This window comes from Phocoena phocoena, chromosome 10 (assembly GCF_963924675.1).
Source record: "Phocoena phocoena chromosome 10, mPhoPho1.1, whole genome shotgun sequence".
NCBI classification, from domain to species: Eukaryota; Metazoa; Chordata; class Mammalia; order Artiodactyla; family Phocoenidae; genus Phocoena; species Phocoena phocoena.
The window spans coordinates 5202499-5216538 of NC_089228.1; the positions used below are offsets into that span (position 1 = coordinate 5202499).

At 49.8% G+C, this 14040-nt stretch overlaps 2 protein-coding genes across 2 annotated transcripts in view; one reads left to right on the plus strand and one right to left on the minus strand.

Annotated features, from left to right (window-relative positions):
• Positions 1-14040, minus strand: part of SYN2 (synapsin II) — a 146780-nt gene that overhangs the window by 27433 nt on the left and 105307 nt on the right. Inside the window, exons 4-5 of the mRNA XM_065884781.1 lie at positions 13573-13729; positions 8749-8838 (exon numbers count right to left, since the gene is read on the minus strand). Of these exons, the coding sequence (XP_065740853.1) occupies positions 8749-8838; positions 13573-13729 (247 nt within the window). The remainder of the gene's footprint in view (positions 1-8748; positions 8839-13572; positions 13730-14040) is intronic.
• Positions 1007-7061, plus strand: TIMP4 (TIMP metallopeptidase inhibitor 4). Its single transcript, XM_065886069.1, has 5 exons — positions 1007-1183; positions 2385-2482; positions 2895-3009; positions 5587-5711; positions 6369-7061. The coding sequence occupies exons 1-5, from the start codon at positions 1045-1047 to the stop codon at positions 6564-6566; spliced, it is 675 nt and encodes a 224-aa protein (XP_065742141.1). The 5' UTR covers positions 1007-1044; the 3' UTR covers positions 6567-7061.

Below are 14040 nucleotides of genomic sequence, written 5' to 3' on the forward strand. Positions count from 1 at the left end.
GTGGTACAGTGTGTGGAAACATCCTACGACAACAATCCCGTGGGTTTCTTTCTGTTTGGAGAGTTGGAGCACTATGCCCTCTGTCAAACAGTGGACAGGACTCCAGTCCGTGGCCTCAAGTGCCTTGCTTCTTTGTTTTCTAAGCTGCCCCACCCTCTATAACAAGATGTAGTCTCTCAGCTGAGTAGGGGCCTGAGATAGGAACCAGGGTGGCCTAGGGTCTGGAGAGAGCTTTGAGAACCCAGGTTTGCCCTAAGTGATGGGCTACCCCGTGCTTTGAGCCCCCAGCAAGAGCACTGTCCTCAGACATCTGCAGAGTCTGAGCTCTGGGCACGGGAAAGGGTTTCTAAAGCACTGGCTGCTTTCTCGGACATCTCTCCCCACCCCCCAGCCGACAGAGCCAAGACACACACACACCCCAACTTTCTCTGTCCTATTCCATTACTGTTTGCTGTTGCTTTGGAGCCTCATAAATAGGGCATTGAAAACACTTCCTGCAGCTGAAAGAAGCCCTGAGTAGCTTGTCTCATTCCCAGCGGGCAGCTCAGCAAGAGATCCGTCCTTCTCTGTCACTGTCTCTTTTGCCTGTTGTAATTCCGTCTGCCTCTCTCTGACTCCGCCTGTCTCTTTCTGTTTGTGCCTCTCTACACTCTTGTCCTTTCTGCCTGAATTACAGTCGCTTGGTCTCTGTGTCCCGGTGCATTTGTCTTTGTTGCCCTGTCTTTCAGTCCTTACACCATCCCCTTTCCCACCCCTCCCTCTACTTCCAGAAGGCACAGGCAAGGAAATAGAGGCTAGGAGACTCTCCTGGCTTCCCTCTTCATCTTGCAGAGCCTGCCACCGAGCCCGCCGGCCAGGAGGGCCGCTGGTCCCGCAGCCGCGGGTGGCCTACAGCCAAAGGAGGGCGGAGCCCATCGGGGCGGGACTGGCCCTAGGTCCACCTCATAAAACCAGGGGCGAGGGGCGCGACGAGTTCTGGAGAAGCCCTGGAGGAGCTGCTTGGTCCGACAGTCCCCAGAGGCTGAGTCAGGGCGCTGCCGTGACATGCCGCGGAGCCCCCGGACCGCGCCGAGCTGGGCACTGCTGCTGCGGTTGCTGGCGCTGCTTCGGCCGCCGGGGCTGGGCGAGGCGTGCAGCTGCGCCCCCGCGCACCCCCAGCAGCACGTCTGCCACTCGGCGCTAGGTGAGTCCGGGGGAGCCCTCGAGGTCCACGGCAGGGGGTGGCTGTGTGGGGTCGAGGCGGGGCCCAGCGGCAGACCTGGAGTCTGGAGGGAAGGGGAGGAGCTCCAATCCCGCACCAGTTGCCTCCTGCTGGGGCCCCGTGGGTCGGGCAGGGCCCGCGCCACAGCCACCTTGCAAGCGCCGCGACCCGGAGACTTGCGAGGGAACAGACTGCATAAAGGGCCTCCGCAGCGACCCCGTCTCCCCTGCCTACTGCAGTTACGGGGGTGGGGGTGGGGGCGGGGGGGGTGTTGTCACTGAACAACAAGTCTCCGGAACTCTCCGGTGATTATTCTGATCTACTGGATGGGGGAAGGGAAGGCCACGGGCCAGGGGTTGCGCTTTCATTATAAACATTCTTGGGTGTCCAAGCCTATAACTGAGGTTGTCACCACGCCCTCACTTCAACACACAGCTTTTGCCCTTTCTGTCCCTCTGCCTGGAATGCCCTTCCTTGAAACCCTTAAATTCCTGGCAAACTCCTGTTCATCCTTCAAGATCGTACTCAGGTGTCTCCTCTTCTCTGAAGGCTTCCTGACTCCTTGGTGCTACCACAGCACCTCTGTGCTCCTACCATGCTGTGCTGTTGGTCTTTCTAAGGGTGTTCTCCACCACACCAAGAGTTCTGCAGGGTGCGGACCCTGTCTTAATCATGTTTGTGGGTCTAGTATCTAGCGTTAGGCCAGGCACAGAGGAGGAACTCATAAACAGGTTTTGATTAATACCCAAGTGGCAAGAGATGAAATACCTCTGTGCAGGGTCAGGACATTTATTAATTCATAAACATTTACCAACATCAACTCGGTCAGTCTCTCTCTGAGGCCTTGGACTACAGCAGTGGATGACCGCACACCAACTGCCCTCAGGTGGCTCCTGCTTCCTCCTCTACCTGCCGCACCTCCACCCCACTGCACCCTGGCTGTGGAGAACCAGACTCCCCAATCCAGCTGCTAAAGTGCAGGACCCAACAGGCCCGAGGGTTTTGGAACTTCCAGCAAGTGCAGAGGAGTTTCCCTCACATGCAGCATTCTCCCTATAACCCACCAAGACCTAAACCCAGAATTCCCCTGCACAATTCTCCAGGGTGATGCCACGTCATCTAGATCCCAGATGGACCATTCCCACGTGTTGCTGAAAGTTCCCTCTTTCCTCTTCCTATGCAGCGATCCGGGCCAAAATCTCCAGTGAGAAGGTAGTTCCTGCCAGTGCAGACCCTGCTGACACTCAAAAAATGATCCGGTATGAAATCAAACAGATAAAGGTACATGGGGACAGGCCAGGGCGATCACCCCCTTGGGCTGTTAGGAGGAGTGGAGTCTGTGATCTGGGAGTGGTGGGGCCGATAGGTGAGGCGGCTTGGCTCAGCGGTGTTGGGGTACAGATGCTCAAGTGCAGGGGATGACATGTAGGCAACAGGCCCACCGGAGCCAAGGCACAGTGCGGGACAGGCCCTCAGCGCTTGTGCATAGGGCTGCTAGAGGCACCTCCCTTCTCACTGGAATCAACCAAGGTTTAGATTGTTTTAGAGAGGAAAGACCCAGTTGGGCCATCTGTGTGCAACAAATCCTGAACTAGACTTTCGCTTAATTTTTTTAGATTAAGAAAAAGTTTTTCCTGTGAAGATATAAAGTACACTCACTGACCCAGTACTGCTCTTTTGTAAATGCTTTCAGATGTTCAAAGGGTTTGAGAAAGTCAACAATATTCAGTATATCTATACACCTTTTGATTCTTCCCTCTGTGGGGTGAAACTAGAAGCTAACAGCCAGAAGCAGTATCTCCTGACTGGTAAGTGAAAGACCAGCAAGCAGCCCTGAGAGTCTCTGCCCTAAGGAAGGCAGTCAAGGAGGAGCCCGGACTGACCCTGGGTAGTGAGCTGAGCCAGGTGGCATTTTCTTGGGCATAAAACAGAGCTGTGTTACGAAGAGGCAGCCTAGGTTGGGAGGAGCCTTGGTAACATCCATTTCAGTGCAAAAGTCCTCACTGCCACTGGCTTGCTAGTTCACAGGTTGCTCTCCCAGCCTAGGATAACTGGTTCCATTTCCAAACAGCTTTAATTGGTATAAGATTTTTGGTATCTTGAGCCAAATTCTGCCATTCTGAAACTCTCCCTTATGGGTTCAGCTCTGCCCTCTATTCTACGATGACCCTTCAGAGGGCTGAGGACGACAGATACATGCACTCTAGCTCCAGGTCTACTGGCTGTGGTTCCCAGACCCCTTCCTGCCCTGGCTACCTTCAAAGGGATATAGCCTGTCCCTGTCCCTCCCCAGCACAGGACCCCGAACTGGACACCACACTGCAGGGGAGGTCTTAGTGACAGAGCAAAGGAGGATTGTGCATTTTGCAAACTTCCCCTGCAATACACACATAATTGTCACTGTAGCCTACAAATGTATTAGCTTTAGACAGCCAGGACAGGTCACACTCTTGGCTCGTGGCTGACTCACATCTGAGGCCCTATTCTGGGGGTGCAGTAAAGCACAGGCCCTAACTGGAGCCTTGACTCTAACATGATTCTGTCTCCATGACCTTGGGCCCAGGCAGATCCCTCATACTGAACTGGTTGGGATAGAACAGTTAAAGAACCTCACAAGAATATAACCTGTAAGTGAATGAATGCAGTACTGAATTATTTTGCAGTTCAGGAAAAGGTATTTGTGTGGTTGTAAACAGTTATGGAAGCTTCATTGTCTAAGAGAGATCTGAATCGGCCCTAAAGGATGAAAAATATTTAGAGAGAAGGCCAGGAAAAGAAAAACATAGCAGGTGGGGAGGACAGGAGGAGGAATTCCACTATCTGTCCATCCCCTTAGCAATGAATGACCACCTACTCACTGCCTGGCCTGGGGCAGGAGAGTGGAGACTCAGTAACAAGTCACAGTCCTCAAAGAGCTCACAGTTCAAACTTCTGAGAAGTCACAGGCATTGGAGGCCACACGGGTAGGGGCCCCCAGCTCTGAGCATGTGCTGATCGGGGCGCCTCTGGAATGGGAGAGGCAGAGGCGGGGCATGCCCCTGAGCCCTCCAGGTCCCAGGACTAGCCAACGAGGCCACCTCCTTCCTGAGCACCTGCCCTCTGCCTGCCTAGCCCTCTCCTAGGTACGGTGGTGCATCAGGGGAAGCAGCAAACGTGCTGGCTGCCCTCACAGAGGTCAAGTCTAAACGAAGGTGGGGTTAGGTGACGAAGCACAAGCATACCGAAAAGTCATCAGTGGCGCCTGCAGGAGAAGGCACAAGCTCTTCTGCCTAATACTGAATGCCCTCTGTGACCAGACCCTGCTGACCTCTCCAGCCCTGCCTCCTGCCACTTGTCAGTGACCGTTCCCAGCCCCTCGTTTCCCCTAGAGCTGAATGCGGTTGCAGGAGGTATACTGCTGGGCTGCGCCCCTCTGTCCCAACATCCAGAAGTTCTTCCCCACTTGTCTGGCAGGTGAACTCCTACCCATCCCTTCAAGGCCCAATGCAAGCATCATCTGCTCTTAGACACCCTTCTTGCCCCCAGCCCTTCCACAGACAGAGATAATTTTCTTTCCTTTGTTCTTATACTGCATGTTGTATATAATCACACAAAAGTGCCATTTTTGCCTACTTATCTGTCTTCCTTACTAGTGTTTAAGCTCCTTGGGGGCAGAGATCCTGTCATATTTATTTCTGGATTCCTGGTACCAGGTCATAGTAGTTGCTCAGTCAGTAAATGACTGAGCGACTGAAGTTCTAAGAGAGGTGTGTGCTAGCACGGTCAGGGATGGCTTTGCGGACGAGATAGTACTAAAAAGGGTCTTTGGAGACAGGAAAGAGTTTGATAAGTAAAGAAAGGGAAGGGGAAAGACTCACCAAGATAGGTGTCACTGGGGCAGGAGACTGGCCTGTGTAGATATTGGGAAGGGTTGGAAGGGGTTGAAAAGGAAGAAAAACCTACTATCTATTGAACATCTTCTGTGGGCCCACAGCTGTGCTGGGAACTTCACAGACATTCTCTCATTTAATCCTGCCAATAACCTCATTATTCTCATCTTTCAGCTGAGAAGTTATGTGACTTTCTTAAGGTCACACACTAGTAAATGATAGAAAAGAAGGGGGTTCCACCAAGATTCTGACTTAAAGCCCACATCCCTCTGTCTACACCATGCTAACGTAAAGGCCTTCACCCCACAATTCTCCCTCATACAAACATCATCTGGTAACAGCTTCGATATAAAGACAATAGAGATATTTCTGGTTCCTTCACTGAGTCCCATGTCACACCACTGCCACCAAAAGATATTGAAGAGGCTGTGATTTGGGGCTCCTTCAAGAATCCGGACTCCTGGAGCTCCATGAGCAGATTCCTCATGCTAGGCTCTCCTCCATCTCCCCTTGAAGGTCAGATCCTCAATGATGGGAAAGTTTTCATCCATCTGTGCAACTACATCGAGCCCTGGGAGAACCTGTCCTTTTTGCAGAGAGAAAGTCTGAATCACCACTACCATCTGAACTGTGGCTGCCAAGTAAGCAATGTCCATTTCCAAGGTCTTTTGGGGGTGGGGGAAGGGTCTTGAGCCGTGCAGCCTCACCTTTCATGTATTCCTTCCTTCATGCATGCGTGATCTATTCACGTGCTATACTATACTTGAGATCTGCGATGGACCAGGCATCGTATGAAGCTGGGGATGGGAAAGCGAGATGGCCCATAGTCCCTGATCTCAGAGTACTTACATTTTAGCTGGGAAGGCAGCCATCATATTAGGCAGACTGGGATAACACACTACCATTTAAAGAGAGTCTACTTTTTTTGCCAGGACCTGTAATGGTTAATTTATTTAAGATATTTAATTTAGTCTTTAAAACAAATTTTTGAAGACTTAAGATTTCCATCTTAAGGTGAAGAAATTAATGCTGTGGGAAGTGAAGTGACTTGCTTAAGGTCAGTGGTAGAGTAAGGACCTTCAGGTCTTTCTGACTCCAGAGATGCCATTAGGGAAGCAATACTATATATGCAGAGCACAGGGGGAAGGAGAACTAAGGGAGAAATTTGGAGACTAGGAAAGGCTTCATAAGGGAGGGGGCGTTTGAGTTAGGCTGTAGGAGAACATGTAGGAGTCTGAAAGGCAATAATGGAAAAAGGACACCCTACTCACTTTGATGTTGTGTGGCTGTGGCTCTAGATCACCACCTGCTATACGGTGCCCTGTACCATCTCGGCTCCCAACGAGTGCCTCTGGACAGACTGGCTATTGGAACGGAAGCTCTATGGGTACCAGGCCCGGCACTATGTCTGCATGAAGCATGTTGATGGCACCTGCAGCTGGTACCAGGGACGCCTGCCCCTCAGGAAGGAGTTTGTTGATATCATCCAGCCCTAGGAGGGACCACCACATATCTTCAAGAATCTCGAAAACCAAGTCATTTTCCTTCCTTCAGAGCTCTGGCTGTCACCACCTGCCTCATCGCTGCCAGACAATGGGAAGTAACAAGTGGATGGTCTGGCTAGCATTAGGGCAGGGATGGGGCATATTACAGCTTGTGTCCAAGACCCCAGTCCAGAACCTGTCAAGGGCTAGGGAAAGTAGCATGACTTTTCTCTCCTGTCCTCAGCCCTTCATCCCTGCCTCCCAAACCCTTTTAGCTGAGCTGGTATTTGTTATTGATTCTGGCTTAGTTTCTTTTCCAAAGCTAGGACTATTCCTTTTTCTCCCCAGATAAATGTGCTTTCCTTTTGTCTTAACTGATCTGACAGGGGAGAGATGGTGACTATTATACATATGAGATGGTGTGGCGGCCTTGTGATGTACAAGACCAGGAGGTGGGTTGACAGTATCATAAACAGGCTAACTTGGAGAAATGAAAAGAACAGCATCCTTTGGCTGTGTATCCTCTACTCCTCCTGTCTCAATGCATTCTGATCCTTCAATCCCAGCTTTGGGGGAGTGACCTGGGGGACACGGAATCATCCAATGTGAAGCCTACAATGGCCTAACCTCCCTCCATGTGCTGTAATCCCCTCTATACCATTCCTGGCAGAGGGCCTGGCCCAATTAGCAAGATAAGAACAGACTTGGGTTGTCTCTCTAGGTTAACTATACTTAATGCCCTGAACTGATGTCCAAAAGGCTTCTCCTCTGTCTCTTTTAGAAAGTCCTTCTCTACTAGATTACTAATGTTTTCATTCCTACTTCAAAACTTTTTTTTAAGCTAAAAAAAGCCTTTCTCTTATAGAGTTGAAATTCCCACTTAGCTTTTGACACCTCAGAGAGATCTTAGGGGTCCTCTCTTGAAGGCAAATATCAGGATAGAGGACGGGAGAAAAGTAACACAAGGACCCTTGGGGCAAAAGGATGGTAGATGAGGAATACACTTTGCACGCGTTGCAGTTCTTTTCAGTGGTCAGCCTGCTAGACGCTACAGCAGGAAAAAGCCAGCTTTGAGAGCCCCTTCAGTCTTCAGCTCAGTCCCCTCTTGGACTCCCTGAAATCGCCAAGCACAGACCCCTAGGGTTCCTCAGCCTCTACAGGGCTTCCTGACTTGTCCTAAAAGGGAAAGCCCTGATGACAGTCTCAAGAATTTATTAAACACAAGGGCTTAAGGTTCCAGGGCCTCTCCTGGGGATGCTCTGACAAAAATGAAGGAGGCAGTTCTTTTCGAGGCCCAGGGTTGTTATTCATCTTCCGTGCGTGGCTCGCTGATGAGCTGGGCCACGCACAAAATGCCAGGAGCAGGCTCCTTATTCACAGAAATGGTGCAAATGGAGATTCCTTCTGGAGGTCTCTGTCCCCGAGTACCAGACTTGGAAAGCTATGGCAGAGAGAGTCTCCGCTGGTGGGTTAAGGAGGACCACCAACTGACCGTGCAGGCCTGAGGCAGAGTAGGTGGGGCCAGAGAAGAAGAAGGGGGTTAAGCCCCAGGTCACCACGAGAGAAAAACATTAGTAATAGCCTCTGTACCAACCATCCATCCCATTTTTCTGCTCCTTCTGCCATCCTAGGATGGCCTCAGAGAAGGCACAGTGCAACCCTCGTCTTATCAAAATTTTGAGGAAGCCAAGGGAATGGCAGGGCCTGATGAATAACAACAGGAACAACACCTTACATCTGAAGAGCACTTCACACTCTTCACAGACTGTTACTTAAAGAATCTCACTTAAATTATGCAAGTACCGTATTAAATGTCCTGGCCAGGAATAATTATGCCCACTTGCCTTTCACACTGGGAAACTGACGTGCAGTGAGGAAATGCAACCGTCCCTGACTTGTGGGGCTGGGCTTGGACCCGAAGCAGCTGGATCTTCTGATTGTTGATTCATGGATTTGTTGCTCGATAAAATGCCCTTGTTTCTGCTCTTTCCTATGCTGTCTCCAGGTTTTGGAGACAAGGGGCTGTCAGCTAAAACCCAGCCACCCTGGCTTCACAAAGCAGGTCTGCAGTTCAACCTCAACAGAGTCTCTGGGGTTGGGAGGCTGAGGCCCTCTTCAGAGCCGCATAGTCACTACATGGCTAAGCTCAGAGTGCGAACAGCAGAGAGACTGAAGCCCGCACTCAGTCACCTACCATTTCTTTGTGGTTGGGGTAGTATGTCTGCTCAATGAGTGGGAACTTTTCTCCTCCCAGTGTCTTGTAGACGGCCACCAGCTGGGCAAACTGCAAAAGAGAAGCAAAGGTTTCGGTTTACCTAAACAGCTCTGGAACAGACAGACCAAGTGTCAATCCAACAAATATTTGTCAGTCAAACAATTATTTATTGAGTTATTTGCTCACTGAGGGCTTTGTGCAAAGCGCTCTGAGGATATAAAAGAGGTGTCCCATTCCTATTCTCCAGGAACGTATGCTTTAGTTGGGGAAGGGAGAGAGTGAGCTAACATTCATTCAGTGCCCACTCAATTTTAATGATATTTCATTTAATCCTCATATCAAATTGATGAACTAGGTTCTTTATCATCTTCATTTTACATATGAAGCTCAGGGAGGGTAGGAAGCTTGCCTAAAGTCACGGAGCTGCAAAGAGCTTGTAAAGCTGGGATTGAAATTTGGGTCTCTAACTCTAAACACCTTCGTCTCTAGAGATGGCAAGTGATGAAGCTGGATAGGTAACATGGGGCCCAGTCATGGAAGTTCAAATGCCAAGCAAAGGAATGGTAGCTTTTTCCTGTAGGGAGAATGGAGTCATGGAATGCAGGAAAGACAGACCCAGTCTTCTAGGACTTACTACTCATCTACGAACTGAACTCACTGGACCTTCACCTGTGAGAAGCCAGAACAGCTCCATGGAGAAGAGATGAAGTACACAGACTTAAGTGTCAGAGTTTGCCTTTGGCAAACATGTAGCACCCCTTGATGCCCCCTGCCCCCCACACTTTATAAGTGAAGAAACTGAGGCCCAGAGAGGTCACTTGCCCAAGGTCACACAGTAGTTGAACCAGATTCATAGCCAGGATCCTTTATTCCTAACCCGTAGCTCTCCCTACTCATAGCAGCCTTTCAGGCTCTAAAGAGATCACGCTCTTCCCACAGGAAGCTTTCCAGTTCCGCCCACTCACACACAAGCTCCCCACATCCACCCCAGTGTGCTGGCAGCAGGGGTAATCCAGCTTCTTCTCTCTAGTGCTACTGGGTTCACGCTCTAAGCCACTGATATCTGGAACTGCTAGTAGGAAAAGTTGCCAGATCAAATCTACCTTCTATTTATTAGAGAAAGGAAAGCTAGAACATTTTTCAAAAGCTCGGGTTCTGTTTTTGATCAGGGATGTTAGCGCATGAGTCAGTTCGGGGAGACGATAAAAGCCAGAACTGGGTTGTTAGAAAACTGCAGTCTTCTGATTCTTCTTGTTCTGCTCGAACTTGCTAGGTGTCCTTAGGCAAATGATATCTCCTCTCCGGGCCTCCTTTTCTTCATATATAAAAAGAGAGAACTGAATTTGATCAGTTCCTCAAACTTTTTACCACAAAAGAACATCTTTTTATTACATTTCCTCCCAAACTCCATGATCAAACTGTTGTTTAAGTGATCATCTGCTGTGGTCCTTTTGTGAGTAGAGATAGAATCTGTTATTCTTGAAATGCTGAAAAACAGTGGAATTTCCGGGTCACTTCCCTTAGTGACACGCAGTTGGTGACTCTAGATCTCTACGGCCTCCTCCAGGGCTGCAAGTATTATTGATGGACTCTCAAGGCCCAAAGATTTTATTATTGGAAGAGACTTGAGAGAGTCTCTAGGCCAGACATCTCATTTTACAAATGAGGAGACTGGGGCTATAGAAGCCAAGGAAAGCGCAGGCTCCCACATCATGCCTGGACTTGGGGCTGCACTGGGACAGCGCCCAGGTCTCCTCCTGCCCAGTGCATTCTCCACTGTACCCTGCTGTCCTCGCCATTCTCTGGTTCTTCAACCTTCTCTGACTGTCAAGACCACCCCTCAGACCTTTCCTGCCTTCTCTGATTCTCTCCACCACCTCATCTGACCTTTAAGTCCTGCCTGCCCACCTTGGCCTGGCTGGACTCCTGCTCTGTGTCTGGACACCTGCCTGAGCCCCCAAGGCTCTCCAGCCTCCCCGGAGAGCTGATACCAGCCCTGCCTCACAACCTCTGTCCTGCTGCAGCCCACGCCCTGGCACGGCACCAAGGCATGTGGGGCCCTATCTTCCCAGCATGTGGGATCGTTAAACAGACACCACACCGATGCCAAGAAGGCCCACGGCAGGTTCTCAGAGTCCCGGCACAGCCAAGACTAAAATGGCAGCCAGTTCCCAGGCACTAGCTGGGCCTCTGGGAGCTCATCCTACCCTCCTCCACCCCCTGCAGTCCCTTCTGCTCAAAGTACTGGGCTTGGCATCTAACCCCTGCCTCCTTGGAAACTTAGATTCAGTCACAAGCACACAGTCACCAATTAAACAAAAGGAATATCTGATAAGGGTTATTTCCACCATGCCTAGGCAAAAGAATGGATTTGGGAGCTGGGGGTGGTATTGGCAATGAATAGGAAGATAACATTCAATATAACCACTTATCCAGTGTATCAGGAAAGACTTCTTGGATGAAATGGGATTTCAAGATCAGTCTGAATTTAATATGTTATCCTTATCCCTCCTGGAAATAAAATGCTTTAATTCAACTCATGTGCATCTGTCTCTAAAAAACACCCAGAGTGACAGGATTTTCAGATGAATTTGCAGCAATACGTGACGGTGGCATTCTTGCACTCTCTGGAATGCTACTTTCATTGGCAGGTCTACTTCTGCTTTCAAAATCCCAGTGTGCCTGCCCTGACCAATTTATGAGACAGCGGATATGCGCAGAGACACTGTGATAGAGACAACGTAGACCCTTTCCCAATCCAGCTGAGGCCTCTCCTCACACCAAGAGCAGCCACAATAAAGAAATTTAGAAAATACGCACCAAAGTCATCATCTCAGAGGGACCCTCCCCTCACAGTCACCAGATTTGTTCATTCCCGTTAACAGACAGAGAACGATATATAAAATGCCATCAGTGTGGCAGCTGCTCAGCGAAAACGAAGGGAGAGCTTGGTGTTTCGCCAGGGAGCCCCGCTGTTCTCATGCGATGCCAACGGCAATGTGCTGGACTGTGAACGGGTGAGAATGTGAACCCTCACCAGATCCCAAATCCCAGGAGGGGCAAAGCCCCAGGCACAGGCTTTCTGATCTGCCCCTCCCTGGCCTCCAGCACAGTTTTGGAACATAAAGCAGGGAATTAGTTTCTTTCAGATCCCCAGTACTAGGGGACCGTAACACCAGGCTGGCAAGCTGGTGGAAGGTACTATGATTATTCCTAGTTTACAGACAAGCCAGAGCACAGAGAGGTTTAGTCAGAAGGCTGATTAGTGAGGGTGCCCAGAAAAAAGGGTGCCCAGAAAAAAGCTGATAATAGCAGAATCGCCCTGTGTGGCTATGAGGGAGCCAAATTCTAACAGGTATTGAAGGGGTGAGGGCGGAAAGGGCTAGGACACGAGTGCAGTAGGAAAGGTCATGTGACTAAGGGGAAACCTGGTGAAGGCCTCATATGTGCTCTCTGTGATTAGCAACTCATTCAAATCACACAATTCCTGTAGCCTGTTTCTGCACAACTTTAGGACTCCAGAACCTCAGGCCAGACAGAGGGAAAGGCTGAACAAGTGGCAACTACAGCAGTTCCCAGATCTTTCTACTCCTTGCTCATTGGTCTTTCTCTCACACTGTCAGGTCTCCCTGGCTTCCAGTGGAACAGGAAAACTGATTTCAGGTGTAAAAGTAGAGGTGATGGATCCATTTAGTTAAAAAACACCCCCTTCAGCTCCCTGAGTCTGGGAGCTTGGGGTCTGGGAACTTCACAATCAGCCACCAGTGCCATGACCCTTGGCAAGCCGGTATGTGAGACCTGAAATGATTTTTGAAAAACAAGAGGAGGATGTGATTACGGGCAGGTGTTTCCTTCCAAGATGAACAGCCTGGAGCAGCAAAGTTATAGGAACTGGATCCCCCAGCTGTCAGAGGGGAGGCCAGAGAAGCCCAGGACTATCACAGGCCACTTTCCCTCCTAGCGCCACTCTTCTCTCTGCTCAAATGTTTCTACTGCCTCCAAGACTTCCAGACTAGCCAAGGAGGAGAACACCAGACCAGCTTCTTCCTCACGTGATAACCCAATTTATGCGAGAGACACTGTCATCTAGAGAAATCCTTGCCCCGAAACTTTGGTAAGTTAGTTAATCCTTTCTGGGTCTCATTTCTTTGTAATAAGTGACAATAACTTCCTTGTAAGGTTATTGTGAGGATTAAATGAAGTTAATGTAGGAAAATCTCAGATCATGGCATCACACAGTAAGTGGTTTTATACTCTTTACCTTCCTTCTTTAATTTTCACATCTCTACGTGAAGGGGTGAGAGCTGATGATCTCTAAGGGCACTTTCAGCACACATAAGTATCTGATTGATATATGTGTGGATGAATCTCATTTTAAGGTTGTTGAAACTCTTGGTAGGACTCTGACACGAACATCCCTCTGAGATGGACCATCCCCTTGGTCCCCACTGGCCTCAGGCCTTTCCAATGGTTAGACCTTTCACAGACAGGAAACTGGCACTTTTACTGTTGTATCCTATGGCTAAGGGCAGAGCCTACAGACCTGTAAGGGTGTCTTCACAGAATCTTTGGTGTGACTTCGCTGTGAGGCCAAAGGTCCACTCTGCAGCAAAGGCGGCCCAGCCCGTGATGACACAGTCCTACTGTGAGAGCCTGCCCTACCCTGTGTCCCAGCTGAAGCTCCTCCCACATCTTCTCAGCTGGCACCTACTGCACCTGGATCACCAGTGGTCCTCCTAGGGACTGGGAGCTAAGAGGACCAGGGTCTTACCCTTTTACCTGGCGGAAGGGTAACTCACTCACCACCCACGGCTTGTCACAGAAGTTGTAAATGGATTCCAGGGAGTTGATGCTGGGGAGGCCTGCATACTGCATGCCAATGATCAGGTGGCGGAAGTCCTCATTCTCTGCCATGCCAAACGCATGCTGCCGGATGAGCACAAAGTCTGGTCGGAAGGACCTGGGAAGAACGTAGAAGTCTGCCATCAACCAGAACCTCAGGTCATACATCCTCTTGTCTCCCATCTCCAAAGACCAAGACAGGGAAGGAGTCTTAGGGGTTACCCGAGCCAAGCCCTTCATTTTATCATTACTATTCTTTTATGGACTAGGAAATGAGGTATTATGTTTGGCACTTCTCAAAGGAGATTTGAACAGATTTCTGAAATTCTCTTATTCCTCTGGGTTAAGCACTGTCTTTTTCTAAGGTGCAAAAGCCCTCAGGAGGGACGAAACACTTTAGACCCTCACACCTTAGGTCAACAAGAATTT